At 36.0% G+C, this 23,155-nt stretch overlaps 3 protein-coding genes across 3 annotated transcripts; 1 reads left to right on the top strand and 2 right to left on the bottom strand.

The window, feature by feature from the left end:
• Positions 1-224: 224 nt before the first annotated feature.
• Positions 225-2,452, top strand: LOC149728188 (density-regulated protein-like). Its single transcript, XM_089888720.1, has 5 exons — positions 225-406; positions 478-606; positions 977-1,129; positions 1,316-1,455; positions 2,344-2,452. Exons 1-5 carry the CDS (start codon positions 295-297, stop codon positions 2,386-2,388), a joined length of 579 nt encoding a protein of 192 aa, XP_089744846.1. The 5' UTR covers positions 225-294; the 3' UTR covers positions 2,389-2,452.
• LOC149728187 (alpha-aminoadipic semialdehyde dehydrogenase-like) lies at positions 2,393-11,624 on the bottom strand. The gene is made up of 11 exons (XM_089888714.1): positions 11,323-11,624; positions 10,711-10,764; positions 9,704-9,862; positions 7,358-7,469; positions 6,749-6,926; positions 6,190-6,407; positions 5,374-5,553; positions 4,810-4,916; positions 4,085-4,302; positions 3,273-3,422; positions 2,393-2,799 (listed from the first exon to the last, which is right to left on the bottom strand). The coding sequence occupies exons 1-11, from the start codon at positions 11,509-11,511 to the stop codon at positions 2,745-2,747; spliced, it is 1,620 nt and encodes a 539-aa protein (XP_089744840.1). The 5' UTR covers positions 11,512-11,624; the 3' UTR covers positions 2,393-2,744.
• Positions 11,625-12,610: 986 nt separating this feature from the next.
• Positions 12,611-23,058, bottom strand: LOC149728186 (protein arginine N-methyltransferase 1-like). Its single transcript, XM_089888715.1, has 10 exons — positions 22,905-23,058; positions 22,621-22,761; positions 17,020-17,239; positions 16,226-16,368; positions 15,348-15,479; positions 15,045-15,116; positions 14,260-14,410; positions 13,747-13,868; positions 13,313-13,408; positions 12,611-12,815 (listed from the first exon to the last, which is right to left on the bottom strand). Exons 1-9 carry the CDS (start codon positions 22,950-22,952, stop codon positions 13,325-13,327), a joined length of 1,113 nt encoding a protein of 370 aa, XP_089744841.1. The 5' UTR covers positions 22,953-23,058; the 3' UTR covers positions 12,611-12,815; positions 13,313-13,324.
• Between the last annotated feature and the right edge of the window lie 97 nt (positions 23,059-23,155).

Below are 23,155 nucleotides of genomic sequence, written 5' to 3'. Positions count from 1 at the left end.
CTTTTGCAATGAGTTTAAACGAAGATTTTATTGCGTTTTCCTGTTATGTTCCAGGAAGTTGTAAAATAGCTTATATTTATCATACACATTAGTTCAATTTGCCTTTTGTATAAATAAAAAATGTGTTGGTCTAGTTGGGGTTTATATTGTTTAAACTTGTGCATTCTATTTAGTAACTCGAACATAACAATGTCAGACTTGGTCAGATGGTGATTGGTCGGACTATTCTTTTATTATTTATTATAATAACAGTTGTTATACTTGGAAGGGTCAGGTGAATTTAAAATATTTAAAATGTCAGAAGAAACCGAGTCGCAACTTGACAATGTACAAGATAATGAAGATGACCTCATTACCACTGAAGAAAAATCGGTTTCCTACCCCTTGAAAGTTATCTATTGCCCAGGTAGTTGCATGTAACACTATTTATTTGTTTGTAATTAACATGAATTATAATTGTTGAAAAATTTTCTTTAGAATGTTCGCTGCCACTTGAATACTGTGAGTTTATGCCTGAAGCTGTTCTTGCCAAATGTCGGGAATGGAGAGAGAAGAATTTGGATGTTTTGGAGCAAGAAGGAGTGGAAATGTCTTCACTGACCTTGGGTACTTATGAATTATTATCATTGACTTCAGATGTACAGTATCTGCACAATAATTTAAATATTAAAATGTAAAACATTGTGCACCATACAAGGAATGTCCTTCAACTTACCTAAGCTTTTTTCTCTGCTGTTATCGCCTGACTTTTTTGTCCTTTTATTCAATAGACCTAGATGACGCAGTTCCTGCAAATAGGACATTTTGTCATTGGTGTTAGTACACTAATAAAAATCATGCAAAGGAGTTAAACCAATTTTCTCAGGGTGTTGCAATCCCTGCTTTTTTTCACTGGGTTAAAGATATAGTGGTACAATTACTTTGTTTTGTTCGTAACATTCCAGCTGATTAGTTGTAATATTCAATATGTCTTTAGATGAACCCAGTGGTGATAAAAAGCGACAAAAACGGGGTGGGCGTGGTAACTTAAAAGCAAAACAAAAGAAAGAGCCAGAAGTTGTGAGAATCGCAAAGATTCCAAGAGGAAAAAGAAAATTCATGACCAGAGTGCAAGGATTGGCCACGTTTGGTAAGAACTAGTTTTGGCTGCCCCAATAGACTGGTATTGTGCATTAAATTGGGTTAAGTAACATCAACAACAGTTTCACCTCTTTTTCACAAAGTGGTTGCCATTAGATTCCTATCTGAAGGAGTCTTATTATATTTGGCTATGCCTACTTAAATAAAACCTTTGCTTAAATCGTTTGTATTGCAGATGTTAACCTAAAAAAGGCATCAAAACTTTTTGCGCAAAAGTTTTCTTGTGGTTCGTCTGTTTCAGCAGCCGATGAAATTTTGATCCAAGGTGATGTCACTGATGACCTCATCATTTTAATCGTCGATACTTGGAATGAGGTAAATAGAAATAACAATATAATTATAAACTAACTGATGTCTTGAGTATATAGTTATCCAGGCGCGTCGATTTCCTAAATATCTGGGATATACGGAGACACCTGCGCGTTGACTGTAACCCAGTGTGACGTCTTATATGTCATTGTAAACGTGTGGCGCATACGTATTTTTTTCTGCGGGAATTCGCAACCAAAACTTTATACTGCCTTTCTGTACAGGTGGTAATAAACAACTAAATATGCTCTAAAAGTGTTACTGCTTTATATTTACAATGTTTTTTTTTTTTAATTTTTTTTAATTTTTTTTTTAATTTTTTTTTTTAATTTTTTTTTTTTAAATTTTTTTTTGTTTAATTTTTTTTTTTAATTTTATTTTTTAGCCAAGCAGCATGTTTATTACGAAATAGTAGGGATTTACACGTGGATTCATTGCATCATAATAGCGATTGTTTGAACTTGGTAATTGATTACGACACAATACCAAATCACATGTTGATAACTTAGGTCATAATAGTAATTGTCTCCTTAGTTATTTAGCGTGCAGTTGCTTAAAAAAGGATGAATACTTTATTACGCATGTGATCAAGTAAAATATTAATACGTTTGCAACTTCTTACGCGCGTAAATGCAAAATATTGCGCTTTTGCTTTAGTGATTAGAATGAGACCGCTAGACCGCTTAAGCGATAGAAAATGGGTATGCCGCATACCCTATAAATATTCTTGAGGTATTTGCCAAATAGCCAGGATCGGCGCCCATGTAGTTATTCAAGTACATCTCCAATCTATTGTTGTGTAATGATTGTTTTACATCTATGTTGATTGCTATTTTGCTTACTGACTTTCATGCTTTTTCTGCACATCTGGCTTAATTGGTTTTTACTTTCTAGATTGATGAAGATCATATTGAAGACTTGGGCGAAGTGAAAAGATGACAACTTGTTCTGATTTGCTGTTTTTTTTATTTGCGTAAAGAAATATAAAGCACCATTGTTTGAAGTTGCAATGCTAGACATGCTTGCTGTGTAAGCCAAATAAAAGAAGGCTATTTATTCTGATCTAAGAAAAAAACACCTGGGTCAACACATTTTCTGACAGCCTCGCTAAAACTTAATTTTGCATAATAGGCAATATCTACAATACGATTTAATTTAAAAACATGATACTTTAGCAATAGTTATATTGGCAACTTGTGTACTGTGTGTTGTTTACAACCTGGGCATGATAGTTTAAACTGATTTATAAAAAAAAACAAGGCACAGAAAAAATATTTCATGTTTTTAACATTTGATCAGTCAAACTTGATTCCTTGAGACAAGGGAAGATCTTTGCTGTAGTTGATTGTGCTGGAGATAAAAAGTAGGTCAAATTAAAATATTTGTTAGATTTGTGATATGTTTATTGTTTATCTTTCATCAGTAAATCGATTGACATTTTAGTAGACAAATGTTTTGTTTTGAAGGTTTACTATGCTTTATTAAATTCTCAATACTTCCCAAACATAATGCTATCTGGTGTTGATTGTTGTCAGTCCTGTATGCTTCTCTAAGTTTCACAAAATAAATTTAATGTCAGGCATATTGTAGTCATGAAACAGCTCTTCTAGCAATGTATTATGCTGGTACCGTCTTAAGGTATGTAGCTTAAAGCAAATAAAAACTTCTTAGCTTCAAAAAGATGACCTGCATATGACAACTGTGCCAAGAACTCTAACTATTAAGTTCACATAAATGAACAAGTTAAAATGAGGATACAGTAAATATGTTATACAATGGGTGTCAATTATTCCCACTAAATTACACTATAAAAACAACATTACCATGTCGATCGTCGCATATATTGTTTCCATGCATCAGAACCAGACTCTCTACCGCCACCAGTGTGCTTTTCACCACCAAACGCACCGCCTATTTCCGCTCCACTGGTTGGAATGTTTACATTGACAATTCCACAGTCAGAACCTTTTGGTCTAAAATTATATTTCCAATAAGTCACTTATTCAAGCCATACCTATCAACATTATTCATTAGGTAACTAAGGACAGTTCCTTTTTAAAAATATAGAGAAAGTAAGCAACAAAATCTACCTGTTACCTACGGTAACATGGAAATTTATTTGTCGTGCACAGTAGCACAGTTGGTGAGCACGCCTGCCTCTAACCCAGAGGTAATGAGTTCAAGATATAAATTATAAAATTAATTAATAACTAAAAAATATGAAAATATATAAATAACTGAATAAAATAACCACCCACAAAGTAACACACTTGGTAACTTGTAAGCTGGCACGGGGTGTATTACCACCCATGTTTTAACGACTGTCGTTTTCCGGCAAAGGGGAGAATAAAGGAAGTTACATTCATTCAATTTAAAGTAGAGAAAACAGTAAGGTAAAGGTTAGGGATTATGGATTGGAAGCACCTGTTTTAACATAGAGGGGTGGAAGTTAATTCAGACAACAAAGAAAACAAATTTATGCTAATCTTGAATATTGGAAAAAGGTTTTAAAACTATTTATCGGCGAGGATCCAGCAAAAGAAGAAAGAATTCACAGACTATATATAATGCTTTAAAACTAAGGAATGGTTGGATCTGAATTGACAAGTAAGTATATGTGAAGACCAAGACTCACCCAATCCATTTAAAAATATTTGACAAGCTTTGAGTGAACACGCTGCTTGTGAGACCTTGATCAACTTCATTGTTCCACTGGATAGCGCTATCGAGATCACCTTCCAACTTCAAGACGTATAAAACGGGAACAAACGATTCTTCAAGCACTAGGGGGCAGTCATGGGTGAGCCCTGTGACAATCGTCGGCTCAACGAAGTTCCCAGGGCCGTCCATCACCTGTTAAAACCTTGATATTAACTAATTTATCTTTCTAAAATGTTCTATTATGTATAGGTGATGCTCCACGACAGGGGCACGCATGGGAACTTGGCATTTAGTTTAAAGTTGGTCTATTATCTAACAATCTAACAAATGGTAGTGGTTGTAGTTTTAAAGGGTTTGCAAAAATGGTTGGGAAAAATTTGAGCACATTATATAGTGTTACTTTTCCTAATTTCCTAGTTTGAACATGAAAGCACTACATAAACTCTAAGCAATGTAGAACAATTAATTTTGACAAAGCCTCACAGTTTAACAATTTAGTTACCCTTAAAGAAATAACTTAGGAATTCTGCCATGTTTACATAATATTAAGCAAGAAGCAACCAATCACAATTTTTACTTTTCTAAAAAGGAACACATAATACAAAGTGTCAAAACTATACCTACCGGCTATCACAACATATGAATAGAACACATGACATTTTAATTTTTAAATTCAAATAAAAATAAGTATAAACTTACATTCCCACCATACTCTATTGTTCCACCAAATTTCTTTGCTTTTTCTACCGTTGCTTGAAAAAGATCCACACCTGCCTGATTATGCATTGGACCATACAACACTCCATCTGTTAGTAATAATGCAATGTTAGAAACTTTGAGACAAGTTATGGCCACAAACGGTAAGAAAGGAGGAAAATTTAAGCTGTACAGATTCCTGTTAAAATAGCAGGTTTCCAACTCGTTAAAAACCATCAAGCAACGTAGTATTTTAACCATGTGCCATAGTTTTTATCTAAATTTTAATTTACAGACAATTGTTCTCAATTAAAACAGAAAAGTGTGTTTGTTTACCAATGTAAGGATCAAATAATACTGAAAACAATTTTTTCGCATAAAATTTACACCAAACATAACAGACTATATATGTTCAGTTGTTGCTGCTAAAGCAGTACATTCGTTTAAAGTGTTAAATACCTATATACCTTAATAAAACGTCGACACAAAAATCAATAAAGAAACGCTTTATCCGCCTTTTAAGTTGTAATGCACTTTTATGAGACTCATGTCATACAAGTTACTTACCATGCAGAGGGTTACCAATCCTTACTTGGCCATACGCTTTCTTCAGTTTATTAAGCACGGAATCATAAACTGATTCGTGCAGAATCAATCTACGAGCACTTGTGCATCTCTGACCTTGTGTACCAACGCTTGCAAACAATGAACCAACTGTTACCATGTCCAGATCAGCATCCTCTAATACTGTTGGGTTTAAACATATTATATTCAGTTTATTTTATACATGTGAACTTGCAGAATCTGTACAACTTAGTACCGTGCTGACATTCCAAAGTTTTTTGTTAGCAATACAGACCTAATTTCCTAAAATTTTAAACAAAAAATACAAGCCAGACTTTTCCTTAGAATGAAGGATATTCCTTAAAATGAAGGAAGGTTTCAAGCTAGCTGCTACTACCATTATGGGTATATTCTTGGATGTAGGAATAGACAATTCTCCAACCCAGTGGCCACTATTGGTTGCCAGGTTGAAGTGAATACATGTAACTTGTTTTACTCTTGTGTCACAGGGCAATGGCAGTTGTTTCATACTGGTGTTCTATTTTCATACACACCGTGCTTGCTTACGTGTTACCATGTATGTAAATTTGTGAGCGATTCTATTTTAAAGATTTTTTTAATATGGCTGGCAATTTAAATAACCAAATGGGTTGGAGGATTGCCTTTAAGTATCTTGCGCAAAGACACATAGATACGCGACTGCTATGCTGTTGCTAATTCCCTTTGTTGCCTTAATAATCTTCTTTAACATATTTCAACAAATAAATAAAATTTAAGTTATGTTATAATAGTGATTACGATTATAATGAGCCACATCACCTATGATGGCATTATTTCCTCCAAGTTCTAGAATCTTCCGTCCGAATCTCTCCTGGACCGCTACTCCCACTTTCCTCCCAACAGCCGTGCTTCCTGTGAATGAAAGAAGATCGATGCGGGGATCGTGGGACATCTTCTCCCCAACATCCGATCCAGAGCAGATGAGAGAGCACACAGCAGGAGGAAGATCGTTTTCAACTAAAACTTGTTCCATAATCCTAAACAATTTTTTTTATCCAAACACACAACTTCTACAGCATACAAGTTTTAAATTGTTTAAAACACTTAATCATTATGTGACAAATATAAAACAGAAGAACTATTATTATTAAGTCCATTTTTCTTCACAATAGTAGTCATTGAGTTTAAAAAGTGGTGTTAAGAAGTATTGTATTTATTGGAAGCAGTAATTTATGTTGAGTATAGATGTACCTGTATACTAAAAAACGTAAATATTACCAATACCATGCAATACAATAGATGTAACACAAAACATCTGCTTATAAACACAACTGTAACACACAAGTACACACGCTTATAAACACAACTGCTCAAGTACCTTTGAGTTGCGATTGTTGAAAGGTTAACAGTGGGAGCAGGTTTCCATATAACAGAGTTGCCACATGTTAATGCAATAGCTGTGTTCCAACCATACACTGCTACTGGGAAATTGAAAGCAGTGATAATACCAACCACACCAACTGGATTCCAATTTTCTATTAACGCATGACCTGGACCTGAGATGAATGTCTCTTATTTATTCTTGAGCAGCAGGGCAACAAAAGACTTATATATATCATGAATAAAGAAAACCAAAGACATTTGAAACACAAAGGTGGCATCATTAGGTCTTGAACCAGGTACTTCCTGGCTAAAAAAGATGATTGCAATACCTACTGTGCCAGACAAACATCAACGACTACATTAATGTTTGGAGCTATAAAAAACAATTATATACTTATTATAACCACCATTGTTCTAGCTCTCATACTCAAACGCTTTGGTAATTTTTAAAACGTAGGTGGTACATTTTACAGTTTACAAATAAAAAAGCTATTTTGGTTACTAGCTGTTAAGATTATTTGGAATAATGACCGGATTAAAATTGAAATAAGATACGGTCACGTAGCTACCCTTCCCATAAGTTATATGAATAGTAAGAACTTACGTTCTGATGGGAACACTTGTCCAGGCAACATACGAGACAGCCCAACGGCATAATCACAAATATCAATAAATTCCTGGACTTCACCTGCTCCTTCAACAGCTATCTTTCCAACCTGTGACATTTCATTAGGATTTTACATATATATATGCATAGCCTACTTAGTGCCCAGTGGAACAATGAAGGTAAAAATATTGTATATATATATATTTATGTACATATTTATATGCAGCTGCAGGTGTGCCAGCTTAATATAATGAGAAAACCTTCTAAAACAATTAACTGGTTATTGTTTCTGCCATAGGCGGATCTAGGATTATTCTGACGGGGGTGTTCGCAAGAAAATGTTTAACTAATAGTTGCAAAGCGCCGTATTAATATGTGCGTAAATCAACCCGTAAGTTTTAATTCACCACTTGCATTTGCCCGCGGTAGCAACATTAATCTATGCTACGCGTAATAAAGTCATTATTTACTCAGGATTTACTCAGACAAGCAGAATGTTTGTTACGTCATAGTAGGGATTCACACGTTGATTATTTACGTCATAATACCGACTTTCCTATTCAAATTTGCCGCACAGGAACTTTTAACTAACTATAACCAAACGTTCGTTGTTTCACGTTCATATTAATTGCCACAATATTTTGTTACATCACTTATAGTTACAACACCGGTTAGGCAGACTTAAAACATAATACGATACGCATATTTCTGGAAAGCCTGTTACTATTTTTTGCTAACGCGAGTTTGGTTTACTCCTCTCTATTACTGCATGAGAATTCAGTTAAACAAACAATATTACTGCAATACTGCTAAACAGACAATGTTTTATCCCTGCATTGCATTCTAAACGATTTAGGCCGTAAAAATCAACTTAAATCTGTTCCAGAAGCATTGCTTCTTTATATTTACGATGTTTTCCTCAGCCAAGCAGTGTATTTGTTACGAAATAGTAAGGATTCACACGTGTATTCATTGCATCATAATAACGATTGTTTGACCTGGCAATTGATTACGACATAACAGCAATTCACACGTCGATTGTTTGCGTCATAATAGGGACTCACACGTTCATTATTTAGCTTGCAGGTGCTTAAAACATGTTGAATGTATGCTTTTTCATGTTTGCCATTAAGTAAAGGATTGTCTCGTTTACGATGAATACTTTCTACGAACGTAAACGCAACAAGCATGTGAATTAAATGTGTGTTTAGATAAAGCTTGGTGGCCACTGGCCAGACCGATTTCGCCACTATAGATTCAAGCTTTTATTTTGGTTATAACAGCAGGTAATCGCAGATTTACCGTTCCTGTAGTGGTAATCCTTTAGCTGGTGGTCACTGGCCACCTAAAATTTTGGTTTCGAAATGTTCCTTAGGTCTCACTGATACCTGCTGTCTAATTTTTTTTTGAAAAAACTCGTGCTTTCGTGTCGAAAATTAACATTTAAAATGCGCGAAATCGAGCTGCGTTACCGTATTTTCCACACGAGCCGTCATGAATTAAACAAAGGTTAGATTATTACATCATATAATGCGTATTGTTACGTTTAATTTCTACGTTACAGATAACGTAATTTGTTAGGGGTTAGTGGTTGGGAGTTAGGGGTTAGGGCATGGGGTTAAAGTTTTCACTAGCATAAAACAGTGCGAAAAAACAAGGCTATAACGTCCCGTAACGTGCGTAATATAACACTGTTGTGACGTAACATACCGCGATTGTGACGTAATAAATCGTTAACCTTACGCAAGTCAGACGAATTACGGTGACGAGGCATGTTTTCGCGCATTTTCAAAGTTAATTTTCGACCCGACTTTTTCGCCAAAAAAAAAGAGAGCAGGTATGAGTGAGGCCTATAGAACATTTTGAAACCAAAATTTCAGGTGGCCACCAGCTAAAGGATTACCTCCTGTAGTTTGGCTCGCCAGACGAGTGATCTTTTCGTTAGCATGTAGATATGCATACGATAATATAGATAACGATTGCAACAAGTTGCGCAATCAGTAACAGAGATTTAAGCAGTATTGTAGTTGATTTTGAGTCACGGAATTTTGATTTTAATTAACTACAAACGATCGTTACTTTGACGCGCGCCGTTTTCCGTTTAGAGCTACGTAACGAAAATATGTATAAAATATCTGAGGGGGGTGTTCAAACACCAAACACCCCCCTCTAGATCCGCCACTGGTTTCTGCTTTATAATATGATCGAAAATTGGGGGAGTCTCCTTTGAGGCCCCCCACTGATTTAACCATTAACAGTCAAGAAACACTACCTGTATCACATCACTACCAAGACATAAACTGATATTTCCAAAATGCAAAGTAAACACATAAAACAACAAACCTCTAATGCTTCCAAGTTTCCCAACAAAATCTTTTTCTCTCTCAAAGCATGACCGATCTGTCGCACAATTTCTCCTCTGTGAGGAGCAGGTACATCCGCCCACACCTTCCATGCTTCACGACAATTCCTAATCACACTTGAGTAATCATCTACATTTCCCTGGTGGAAAATTTTAACCAAGTTTAATCATCTAGTATCACAAATTGTGTTTTGTTTTGTTGCTATTGGCCCTAAGCCATTACGTCACAGTAAGTGTAACGTAACATCGTTCTTTATTACGTGTGTCGCAATGCCAGAAAACGTGGCAGTTGGTTTGGGGGAAAAAGGATTAGTAATGTATGCTTTCCGTGTTAAAAGTATAATTATAATAAAAGCTAGTGGAAGCACTGCAGGGCGTTCTGTATAGGTACGAATTGAGAGACGCGAAATTCAAGTACGCGACATCTAGAACTAGGAGTTAGTAATTGTCCCAAATTGTATTTTTATTATTATGTTGTTGGTCATTACCTTACGTCACAACCTGTATGACACAACATTGTCTACTGTGTCGTTTGTGATTGTGTCGCAATGCCAGAAAATGTGGCAGTTAAATTTGAGGGTTAATTTTTTTGGCTTTTCTAATTTTCTATCAAACTTGTTTATACAACAAGGGCCTGTTGAGGCACAGCAGGGCAATCTTTAATATAGGCGGCACTAATTAAGAGACCCGTAGCTCAAGTACGAGACAATAATATATAACAATAACATTAACGTTTTCTGTCACTCTAAGCCAAGTATGAGATTATTTACCAAAAAAATGGAAAATAAAATAACAGCCTTTATAATATGGCAAAGAGTACATTTTTTCATTTTAAAAAAGTTTTAAAGTAATGCATTGACAAGCTAAGGTAAAATAAGAAATAAGAATTAGAAAACATACTATTGACAAATACTTAACAGGGTTGCTCTGTTATAATTATCCAGGTAAACATTACTAGTTTTAGTTAGTTGTGTGAACATTTACTTACAGTAGAAACTCTTGCGATTGGAAGGTTATTTGTCGGACAGAGAGAAGTCACAACCTGTGAAACATTAATTGCAAGTATTTATATTTCATTTTGGACCATATTTACCTGAAATGTTTATTGGTATAAACCGGAATGTGATTATTTCATTATAAGTAATCCAAAAACAATATATATCACTAGTGCGGCCCCTTTAATTAGTGCATGTCCGCTATTTCCGCTATGTCCACTATGTAGTAAATATTGTGGACATAGCGGACATAGTGACCCTTTTCGGTTCCTTTAGTTAGTGCATGTCGCTATGTTTACTATGTCCGCTTTGTCCGCCATGTCCACCATGTCCGCGATGTGCTCTAGGTAGTGAATAATGTGGATATAGTGGACATAGCGGACGCCGGACATAGTGGATATTTAGTGGACATGCACTAATTAAAGGGACCCGACCTTCTCTAGTGTTGTGATTTAATAATTCCACAGTAATATAACATATATAATTTTTATTCATCTTTTAAAAAACGATAGCGAAGTCGAAGATCATGATATTAAAAAAGAAAGATTAACAGAAAACTTTATGTGTAATCAAAGAAAAAGCACAAATTCATTTTTGTTACTTACAGGTCCTTTTCCTTTTCTCCACGTGCCATCGAAAACGCCTTCATTGTCGGATTTTAAACCCAACTCTTTCAACCATTCAAACTCAGGTTGGTCGACCAGTAAATCGGAAGCTTTGACGGAAGTTGTGGAAAATGTACGTCTTGCTACTCGCAAGGACTGATTTAAAGTTGAACCCGCGACCCGAAGCATGATAATACGTTGCAAATCTCAGCAGCAATAACCAATTGTAGAGATTACCTCCTTGGTTCGAAAAACAAAGGGGAATCCCCAGGATCTGTGGCACTCGCATTGATGTAAAAGCGTCCCATGAATTTAAACTGTAATATGCAAGCATTTACCCTTTAAAAATGATGCAAGAAATAAAATTCTAAGTTTTTATGTTTACATTCTTGGTCTCATTGCCGTCGCGTGATATTCGGTGTCGCGGAAATCTGGTTTTAATAGCGGTAAAAGTGCATGTGAATGAAGAATGTAACTTACTTTATCCTCGCGTGGCCGCAAAACGACAGTCGGTATCACACGGGTATAACACCTCGGGCCAGCTTACGAGTTACCATGTATGTTACTTTGTGGGTGATTATGTAAATTTCATTTACGAGAGAGTAGGCTACTTTAAAGAGTTAGTTCTGTATGGAGAGAAACCATCGTATAGTAATGTGGGGGGAGATGGGACACCTTTAGCACACAATATCCAATTACCCTGATCGAGTTTAAACAACAACGGTCAACGGAAGTAGTGGCGATAAGGTTTTGTAATTCTTTGAATGTTCTTCGCTTACTACCAAACGGGACAAGAAAATAGAATAAAAGGTGTTCTATCTTCCCCCACCCTACTGTATGTTTTGATTTTGGAAATACAAAATGTAACTGTACGAAATATTTCATCCTATTTTTTTAAAATACGATTCTAGATCGGTGATTCAAATGCGCAAACAGCTATTAAGAATGCTGCATTCGTTCAACATCGATATGGTAATATTTAACAACAGTAATCGTCTTTGCGGCACGCTTTGTTGGACTATACTCAACGAATAATACTGTAACAAAAATCATAATTGGGCTCTGACAATTTACAGCGGAATGCCCGCTAATAGAAACTGCTATTTTAACTTTTCATTGCCACAGATGAAAACCAAATACAGACTAAAATTCTGAATACCTATTAACCTATATGCCTTGGAACTCTGTAGGAAACTATAAAGTTCCAACAACGACTTACCATGCTTTAGATTTGAACATGTTGTTCTTAGTTATGGACTCATCGGAACAAAACCAAAAAAATACTGCATTTTTTAGCAAAAGTTGATTTTATTTTAAGCGTAACGTGGAGCGACAAATCATGAAATCACGATTCGCAGTTGGACAATATATCCAAACTGTCATGTACAGATAAGAGAAAGAAGCATGAATAGTCAGAGATCATCAAATACTCGATGCATGTTCTCGCATTAGGTTGGGGTGGGGGGTTATGGCAGTTGTGATGGTTGTGTGGCCTGTAATAGAAAGTTAATAACTTCTGGTTATTATTTTATTCTATGCTAGTGAAGTACTAAGCACCTGGGATTTATACCATATAATACAGCATAGATAAACCAACCATTATTAATAGACATAATTTTCCCAGAGATGACTGGTTTCTATAACCCAATATAGGAATCAAACGTTGCATTACAGAGTATTTATAATCAAGCAAGAAACACTGCTTGAAAATTACTGTAGCAACCAAGTTAAAAAACGACAAAAAAAAAAGTAAAAAACACCACTAAAAAAGGTGCAACTATACTGGCACTGTGGTTTTGTGACTTAATATGTATGTGGAGAACTGTAAGCGGGAACAAAGCATTTAAAATATGGGTTCCGTGTATAATGCTTAAATTCTCGAATGACTCACTGCATGTAAGGATATAGAAGTTAGATTCCATTTATTCATTTTAAAATTGTGAAATAAGCGTTCTGCTAAGACACAAAGCAACATTAAACATCTTGGTACCTTATAATATTCTCAGCGCATCTGGTAAACGTTTGATTCGTTCAATTGACAAAGTTCTCCCTTGAAGTTGATGTCAATGGTGATGTCAAGATCTCTCTGTTGGTTTTTATTGTGAACATTAAAATAAGACAAAAATGTAAATGGGAAAAAAGTTTTAAAAAAAGAGAGGAGAGCTATAACGATGGCACCATTTTGTAACACACAATAATTGTGAGGTTTGAGCCTTTGAGGTGTTCAGTTAGGGATATATCATGGAAAAAAGAAAGAATTTACTATATTTTTTTATTGTTGCTGACAGCTTATCCCCTCTAATTGTTTCTTGTTGTGCGAATAGGTTAATAATTGCAGTTATGCATGCAAAAAGTTATGAGAGTAAAGTCGATGATTGCTTAAAAGTGAAGTCATGTGACAGAATAACAACATTTTTTTTCTACCTTGTTACGATCGTTTGGTTTCATCCCAAACACTCCTGTGATTTCCTCTCCTTTCTTTGCAGTCACATAATCACGCAGATAGAAGACTGTTTGCTTCCAGTGAGTGTACGGTGCTTCAGGTGCTGCATATGTGTAAGTGTAAGGATTTTTTGTAATGGAAACACTATACTATACATACTACAACAGTTTTATACTTCATGCAGGACCCCGTGGGATATTAAAAAAAAAGTTAATGATTATTGTTTAAACATAGGGGACAATAGGGAAATAAAAAAGACTTTATCACGCACTGTAACAGTTTTGAAAAACTGTGTTTAAACATAAAGGGGGCAAATAAGAACAAACTAACGCAAGAATCAAAACCAGGTTTTCAAATGAGAGACAACAAACATCGCTTTTTACTTCTACACATAGAAATACCTAGCATTAACTACATGAGTGGCAGGTGACAACAATTAAAAAAATCCTACCAAGAACATGAGCAACAACATGTCTGGTACACAAACTCGTTACCTGTGGTAAACCCAGTTCGTTTATGACATTTTGTGAACTCAACACTAAAGAAGGAGACAAGAGCTTGCATGTAATCATTACGAGCCACACGGAGATGATAGGGAGCACTGAATTCCAAATCTCCATCTTTTACTGTGTACAGATCAACCTCCTATGGGACATGGATAATTGGTTTTATTGGTCCACATATGTAAATATGCGGAGCACAGTTGTAAAAGAATAAAAGATTTGGTTGAAAGTAAGTATTTATAAAACAATATTTCACACAACGTAAGTGTTACAAGAAGTATAATTTACACTTTATATAATCAAAGTCAATGTTATATTAAAAACTATTTAAACAGAAATGAAAAAGTCATGCGAACTAATCTCGGTATCATTTGAGTGCTTTACTTTTTTATTTTGAATCTTTTTTTGCTTTGGCGGTCAACAATATATCAAAAAAGACTGCCGGATACAAGCTTATAGGTTTAAGGTCGGCCATCTTTACCATGACATAGGAAAGTGAGGTTAATGTCACTGATTCGTGTATAGACCGATACGTTAAAAAGTTATTGCTGCTCAGAACTGCATGAACTATTGCATGTAAAGGTCAACATTATGTCTTAAACTGCAACCTCTGTAGACACTAAAACACATTACTCCCCATATAATCATGGGGGGAAACATTGTATGAATTCAATACAATGCATCTGGCAGCCAATGTTAATAAGTGGGCATGTGTATCTACTATCTACAAATAAAAAAGATGACACAAAAGGAAGAAAAAGCCTAAAATATCTAACCTTTACAAGACAAGCGGAAGCCATGACTTGTTTTGGTTCAACCACGTCAACAAGAGGTTCTGATATCGCAACCTGTCATGAAATAATATTTCTTAAAAAAATTAATCAAAACTTATGAAACATAGTGTAAAAAAATATTAACAACAACAAGTGTACAATATTTGTAAACTAAATTCCACACATGGGCAATATACTTATCTTCTTACATTATGAAATACCACTTTCTATGGAATTTATTATAATAGGTACCAGCAGTAAAAATCTGCCAATTTGAGAAAAAGGTTTAACAGTTCTTTAACTCACATCTCTTATGCAGCTCATATCGAAGCCATACACGTTATCCCACCAGTTTATTTTGTCATCCTTGTATTGCCTATCCTCAATTGCAGTAACATACAAACTTGCTTTGTCAGGGAAAATTAAACCATCAGCTGCCTATGATTAAGTATAGTGCGGTTAAGATGGACCAATGTAAACTTTTTGAACATTCACTTAATTGTATAGGAAAGAAACAGTACAGCACCAGTGTTACTGTTAGTAACATGTTGTTGCTACATAAAGTGGTGCAGCCATTACCTAAAATAAAAGGTTGGGGGGGTAGAGGAATAGAAGATGGGGTCTGTTCAGGCAGTTCAATATTTAAATTTGTTGGAAAATTATATTTACAATGGCGCTAGTTATGTATTTGTTTATAGAAAAAGTAACAAATGCGTTAATGTTCATTTAAACAGTCTCCACCACAAACTTAGAAAATTTTGTTCGCTTAATTTCCTGAATTGCTAATAATAAACGCATCAATGGGTAAAATTAAGTCAATAATCGACACATAAAATTCTATTTTGATGCTGGTGCAAATAATCAACATGTAAACTGCCACTATGTTGTAACAATGCACTATATGTAGTTGAGGAAAACTTGAGAAAAGATCAACTTTATTGGTTCAAGGATGGAATAACAACCATATGCCTGTGGTAAACGATATGATGATACTGATAAGCAATCCCGATGGTGCATTATTTAAATATGACATCATGTTTTGGACGGACCCCTTTTTTGGTTTTGACTACTCCCTCGGGCAACCATACATAGATTTCATTTTTGGAAGCATGTCATTTTAGGTGGATAAACAAAATTAAATATATCCATAACACAAGTTTGTAAAGTTAAAATATCTGACTCACCAGCCACTTGTCTCGTGCATACAACACAGTGTTAAGCATGGATTCATAGAAGAGACAATATCCCATCCACTCACTTAGTATGATGTCAACTTTTTCAACAGGAAGGACAACTTCTTCAACTTTGCCCTTGATCAAAGTTACAACTGAAATAAATGGATTGATTATGAAGCAAACCAATTTCAAACTCATCAAATCGGCATTCTAAGTGATGCTTTCAAAAGCACATATCTCATGCAATTAGCCCAAAGATAAGAAACACTAATAGTGTGTCCAAATGACAATTTTAAAGAGATTAAATAATTCACATACAAGAACAGTGTAAGCATAAATTTTATAACTGCAGATTACTTTTAGAGCTTCAATAAATATTTTATACAGATATTCTTCGAAAAAATTATCCTTGTACAACTTTGGAAAATTGTTGAACAAGTCAGTTTTCAGCAAACCAAAGGTTAGAAAATATCATTTTAAATACTTTGAATATAACCCTAATAACCTTTTATTAAAAAAAAGCTGCAAAATCTTTTATAAACAGAAAGGTACCTATCTCGATGTCTAACTTTTTTTAAATGCAGGGGAGGTAAAGATAAACACATGCATAAGAACAAATCTTATTGTTTCTAATGTTTACTTATGGGAAAATTCCATGCGTACGCTGTCACCTCAGGTTTGACTTCTATGCGCCATACAGTATTTGGTTTGAGCCTCAAGTCTACATAAGTCTTAATCTACTTTTGGTATTTTGTGGAACGTTTAAAAAACATTGTTCACTTTCAAATAAATTAAATTCTCACTATGGTCAAGTTTATTCGCTTCCACAATTTTCTTTGCATAATCCACAATGCTTGAACATTCAATGCCGATAACCTTGGCTGCTCCTGCCTTGGCAGCGAACATGGATAAAACACCAGTACCACATCCTACATCGAGAACAACTTTCCCACGAAACAGATGTTTGTTGTGGTAGATGGAGTTGCGATAAGTCAATGTGCGCACTTCGTCCTTCAGCATCTCCTATTATATGTTAAATAGAAAGAACAAACAAGTAATAAGTAAAAAGTTGAAAAGATTTATATAAAAATAAATAGGTACAGTTATCATAAAATATTGTATTATCAATCTGTTCTTTAAACACCGTTCGACAAATTCAGGTTTGTAAATATATAATTACACAAAACTTGGGACAACCCTAAAAGGAGGGATGGGGGGGCAGCCGGACAGAGGGAAACTACTGTTACTAAAAAAAATATTCCTTACGTCTCCCAGATACTCGCTGTATATTTAAAAAATAAATTTCATATCGCAAATTTTCGTTTGTATCGCAAATTAACTTAAAAAATCCACGAAAAACTGCTGCGCCACATTGTTTACCTATAAGTAAAAGGCCGTTTATAACATCACAATACAACTATGACGTCACAATAGAAAACTTGTCTTATTGCGTGAAATAGCGCAAATAACTGATCTTATTTCATAAATACTTGTTTAAAAGTGAACCCGAAGGCTCGTAGCTCTAAAAAGAACTGTTAAAAAAAAATAAATAAAAAACCTAAATAATATTGCGGATAAGCTTCAACGAACCAGTCAAAAAGCTTCTCCATTAATGCAGCGTGGTCGCAGTACAACTTTCTTGCCCAAAGCTCTGCCAAATAGGAAACCAGTAACTCAGGCGCACTTCTTGTGTAGACCTTGCCCCTTTCGAGTCGATAATGACATGACACAGGCCAAAAATCCATGGTCCTTCAATCCTTGAACCGTAATTGTGGGCGTCAGATACATACGCGACCAGGTCTTCATCGTCCGTGTCATTGACATCTTCTCCTCGGACGTCACCATGAAGTAACCTGCCCGGTTATACCTCTTGCGCCGAAGAAGAGACTCATGTATTTTCACGATCGTGTTTGGACCACCCATATGCTCTCTCTTGCTAAATCCCAGCAAGCACATTTCTCAACAGAAACTATACCAATCGGTAACTGTGTGTGGGCCAAATCCATAGTTCTGTTGCATTGTACCGACAGGTACCCGTTGAACCCAGTTAATTAAAATGGCCATAACCTGCTTATAGCTAATTTTAACATTGGCACAGTTACGGTTATCCATAAAGGTAAAAAATGATTTTTTTTCTGGGGGAAACGTAGGTGCCGCGAGATTCGCATCGAATACACGGCAAAGATTCGGAGTTCTCGCCCTCGAAATCTTTTTTGCATGTGTTTGCCGTGTTTGGGGTCTCCGCCGGCTACCTCAAACAAGAGTATTACTCTTGTGACATCTTGGATTCGGACATCGATCAAAAGAAGATGGACCCCGTATAAGATTGTTTTCTAGTAAGTACCTCTGTAATTTGTCTGCATCCGCAATAATGGCTTGCATGTGTGGAAAAATGCCATCGTTATAGAATACAAGTTGTACAGATATAATTTTGAGCAAAAAAGAAGGTTCGCAACACGCGGACCGGTAAAAAAATTTCGGGTTGTATTTAGGGATGCACATTACAGAATAATTAGGTATTCTAGGATATTCTAGAATACTTTATTCTGAATCTAGAACTTCGAATCTTTTTATATTTATAGGAAAAAATAATTTTAGCCACATAAGTCAGTTTATAGACTCTTTCATAGTAGCCTTGCTGGATCAGGAGCTGTAAAATGATCAAAAATTGTACTATTGGGTAGTTTTTGCGTCATGAAACGTATAGCAGGCTAAGAAAAGACGTTGCGAAAAGTTTACTCTCGAAAGTCCCACGAACACAAAATTGTTTTTTTTACAAATTAATAGGGATGTGCTGAAGTTGAAAAAGCTCGGGTTCGCCGAGCGCCGAGCTTTAACGAAAAGCTCGGCACGAGCCCGAGCACCTATGACGTCATCAAGGAGAAAGGCGTACGAGAATGCGTTCCTATTCAGCCGAAAAGCGCCGCTAATCAAAATAATACAGAACACGTGGTTTGCGGTTAAAGACGCGTCTCGCTTTTCATAATTCCTACTGTTGCAAAATGTAAAATTCATACAAAAAATATTTAATTAAAAAATTATTTATAACTGTTACAGCCAGTGGCACAACTAGCAAGTTTCTACGCATGTTCATCTTGGATAATGTAACGATTATTTACGTCAGAATAAACCTTTACGATCGATACATCACAAACGAGATTGTTGAAAACCATCGTGTTTTATTCGCTTCCATACGATCTGCAGTTTGTGTATAATTTTTGTTTCTGATGATTAGTTTAATGCAGGTAAATCGCGATTATGTGAATTTTAATTGGTGCAAATATAAGAGCGAGGAGCGACGCTATCAGTAAATTGTAATATGATATTACAAAGTATCGTCCCGGTCGAGCTTGGACAGAAGCCAAAAAACATCGTTTGATGGCGCCGCACGAGAACCAGAGTTTCATTACGTCATTTTTCACGAGAATAAATTCACAACGATTGCTTCGTTTGTTACGTGTGGAATGTATGCTACCGCATGCGTCTTCCTTTATTTCATACGCCGGCGCAGAGTGTAAAAATGTGACGCTGATACTAGTGATGTACCGAATCGTTAAAAAAACGATTCGGCCGAAACCGAATATTCGGCCATTTGTGCCGAATCAATTCGGCCGAATCAACCGAATCGTTTATGACGTCATCCGAACCTACGGCGACGGGCGGTCGGTAAAAACGACATAAAGGAAAATACTTTATCATGGCACCGTGTCACACACAAGTATCAACAATTTCAATATAAGTCTTTAATGTGGCAATAAAGCGTTGTGGGAAACATTAGTCTCCTAATAACGCGCGTATTTACAAACCAAAACTACAGGGAAGGTAAATCGTTGGGAGAAAAGCACAACGGTGACGGACGAGCGTGGATTAGATAAATTTAATTTTATTGCAACACGGACGAGCAGTTAATTCGAGAACTTAAAAATTCTTTACTGTAACGGTGTAACCATTGACAAGACCTGTGTTACGCAAACAAAAAAAAATATTTACTTTTGTGACGAAAAAAACATTGTGTATGAGCGTCCCATTTTACGCTCTGCGTCGGCTTGGGAAATAAAGAAGACGCATGCGATAGCATACTTTCAACACTTAGTAAGCGAAGCAATCGTTGTGAATTTGTTCTTGTAGAAACCGACGAAATGCTAATCTCAGTCTAATTTGCAAGCAGCCTGTGCCCTGTGGTATATAAATTGTCGGATTTATATGAAATGTTTTTTGGATTTTGAATGTTACATAACGTAACATGTGTATGTAAATTTTAAATTTAATATTTTAGGTGTAAAATTAATATCTTGCAACTGGGATTCACGAAACTCTGATTTTCGCGCGTTGCCCAAGAACGACGTTTTTGGCTTCTCTCCAAGCTCGGCCGGGACCATACTTAGCAATATTTCATTACAATTTGTGTTGGTTCTAATTTCCTGATAGCTTCGCTCCTCGCACTTATGTTTGCATCAATTAAAATTCACATAATCGCGATTTACCTGCATTTATACTACTCACGGTTACTGGCTTAAAACTATACCGAGAGTAAAAAAATTATTCGAAAACTTTACTTTTACATTTTGTATTCTGCTTTGTGCTAAAAATGTGTAGGGGGTCGTGCGCAGACGCGTGCCCTATTTAGAGAGAAAAAGCGAGTGTTTCTTTATCGACGACCGGGAGCAGACGCGTGCACTATTAAGAGAGAAAAAGCGAGTGTTTCTTTATCGACGATCGGGAGCAGACGCGTGCACTATTAAGAGAGAAAAAGCGAGTGTTTCTTTATCGACGATCGGGAGCAGATTCAGTCGCGAATGTGACGAAGTTTATCAAAGTGCGCGTGTGCCATAGCCCATAGAACCGTATCCGAAATGATTAGCATTGCTATAAAGCATGACGATTAATTGATTTAAACTTATTTGTTGCAAATAGTCTTTAATTCCTATCTCACAAATTGCGCAAGTTCTTGCTAATCGTATCTATATTGTCTGTGAAAAAGTTCGGTTTTTGCCGAATCTTTACGCACGATTCGGCCAAAACCGAATCTTTGTCAAAATTGCTGATTCGGCCGAATAAATTCGGCAAACCGAAACTTCGGTACATCACTAGCTGATACACGATGTTTTGATCTCGTGGTTGGTTGGGCTGCCCAACTTGGGCAGTGGGCACATTCCTCCCGATTGTTATATTATAAAACGTCATAATTAATAGTTACGTTGCGATAGGACACGTGACGTAACAATTGAATGAAAAATTGTTCTAATTCCAAGCGAAGGAATGTTATATTGAATGCAACGCGTGTGTGTGCGTATTAGCACTTTCTGGCTGCGTGCGTGTCTGCGGTAAAGGTGGCTTAGGGGTTGCAAAACCCTCTGGTTGCAAAACCGTGGTTGCAGCAATTTATATTATTTCATTATAAAAAAGTTTAGGAGTTTTTGGCTTTTTATTTAAAATGTGATACGAAAACATTGGGCGCTCGTGTAATTCGACACCTGCTGTAATTCGATACGGGCAAATTCGCTGACGTTGCGATTCTTTACTTGCGAGAGAGCAAATTCACAACGAACGAAAAATAATTAAAGAGAAAGCTACGCTGACTAGTCTCGTTATCTCTTAGTAGCTTCACTTTTTTCATTTTTAATATTTTTCGCTCTCGCGTGCAACATTATAGCATAAGGCTCGGCGCTCGGCCCAGTTTTCAGCCGAGCGCCGAGCGTCAAAAAAGGAGACGCTCGGGCACGAGCTTTTGAGTTCGGGCTCGGCTCGGCACATCCCTACAAATTAATAAGTTTTAAAAATTGTTAATATAGTATATGAAATGACGTGTGATGACATCATTAAACAGAATACCGAATCCCCTAATTAAATCCGAATACAAAAGGATACGAATCTCATGGATTTGAAATTCTGTAATGTGCATCCCTAGTTGTATTATGACAGAACAGAACTGATTTTCCTTCATTTTGATGTAACTACTATGTGACGTCATAATGTAACCATATTCGTTGATTTTGTTTAGCACAGGCAAGTAGGGTGACGCAGCAGTTTTTCGTGGATTTTTAAAGTTAATTTTCGGTACGAACGCCCAAGTTTTTTTTAAAAAAAACATACAGCGGGTATCAGGGAGACGTAAGGAACATTTTGAGACCAAATTTAACTGTCAAAGGATGGAGGGGAACTCCCTCCACCAGTTTTACCCAAAATGAGTGGAGGGACAGTGGGGAAATGGTGGGGGGGGGGTTTCCCTCGGGCCCCTCCACCAGTTTATCTCTGCCCATTAGGGTTTAAGGCTTTGGGCAAGAGAATTATTGTTTCCCTCTGTCCCTCATTTTAGTATTCAGTTTCCCTTCGTCCTTCCTTTTGGTATTGTTCCACAACTGTAAAATATAGATAAAGTTTAATTTAATATAAACTTCACGAACCTCGTGGATGCCAAAGTGAGCATAAGAATCAAAGTAATAATCTTTCGATGTCATCTTTTCAGGAGGGATTTTACCAACAAGTTTTGCTGCATCATCACCAGCACCATTCACTGTTAGAGCTGATTCTTCACATTTTAAAACCTGATGCAAGAAATTGTATGTTTAACATCTTACATGGTGACTTTAATAAGTTAAGTTCTATTGTGGCAACTGCTGTAAAGTTATTCTTATACCAGTTTATACGCGTTTTTTATGCAAATTTCTAAATGAAAATATATACATGCCTTTGGTGCTGGTTGTAAAGTACTTCCGTCATTGATTGTGCATTCCATTGTAAAAGGGCTTTAAATATTTTGACAAATAATTATTCTAAAAGTAAAGACTGTCAAAACAATCTAAAAGTGCTAAAATAAACAATTTAAAGTACACATGCAATAACATGTAGTTCTATTTAATATCTTGCCGCTTACATACTGAAAGCATTAGTGCAGGAGAAAACACGTTAAACAAACAAAAAAAACACTCATTATCAACG

Source organism: Ciona robusta, chromosome 11 (assembly GCF_009617815.1).
Source record: "Ciona robusta chromosome 11, ASM961781v2".
In the NCBI taxonomy this organism is placed as follows: Eukaryota; Metazoa; Chordata; class Ascidiacea; order Phlebobranchia; family Cionidae; genus Ciona; species Ciona robusta.
The sequence above is the reverse complement of the archived record's forward strand: the minus strand, read 5'-3'. Positions and strand labels throughout refer to the sequence as shown.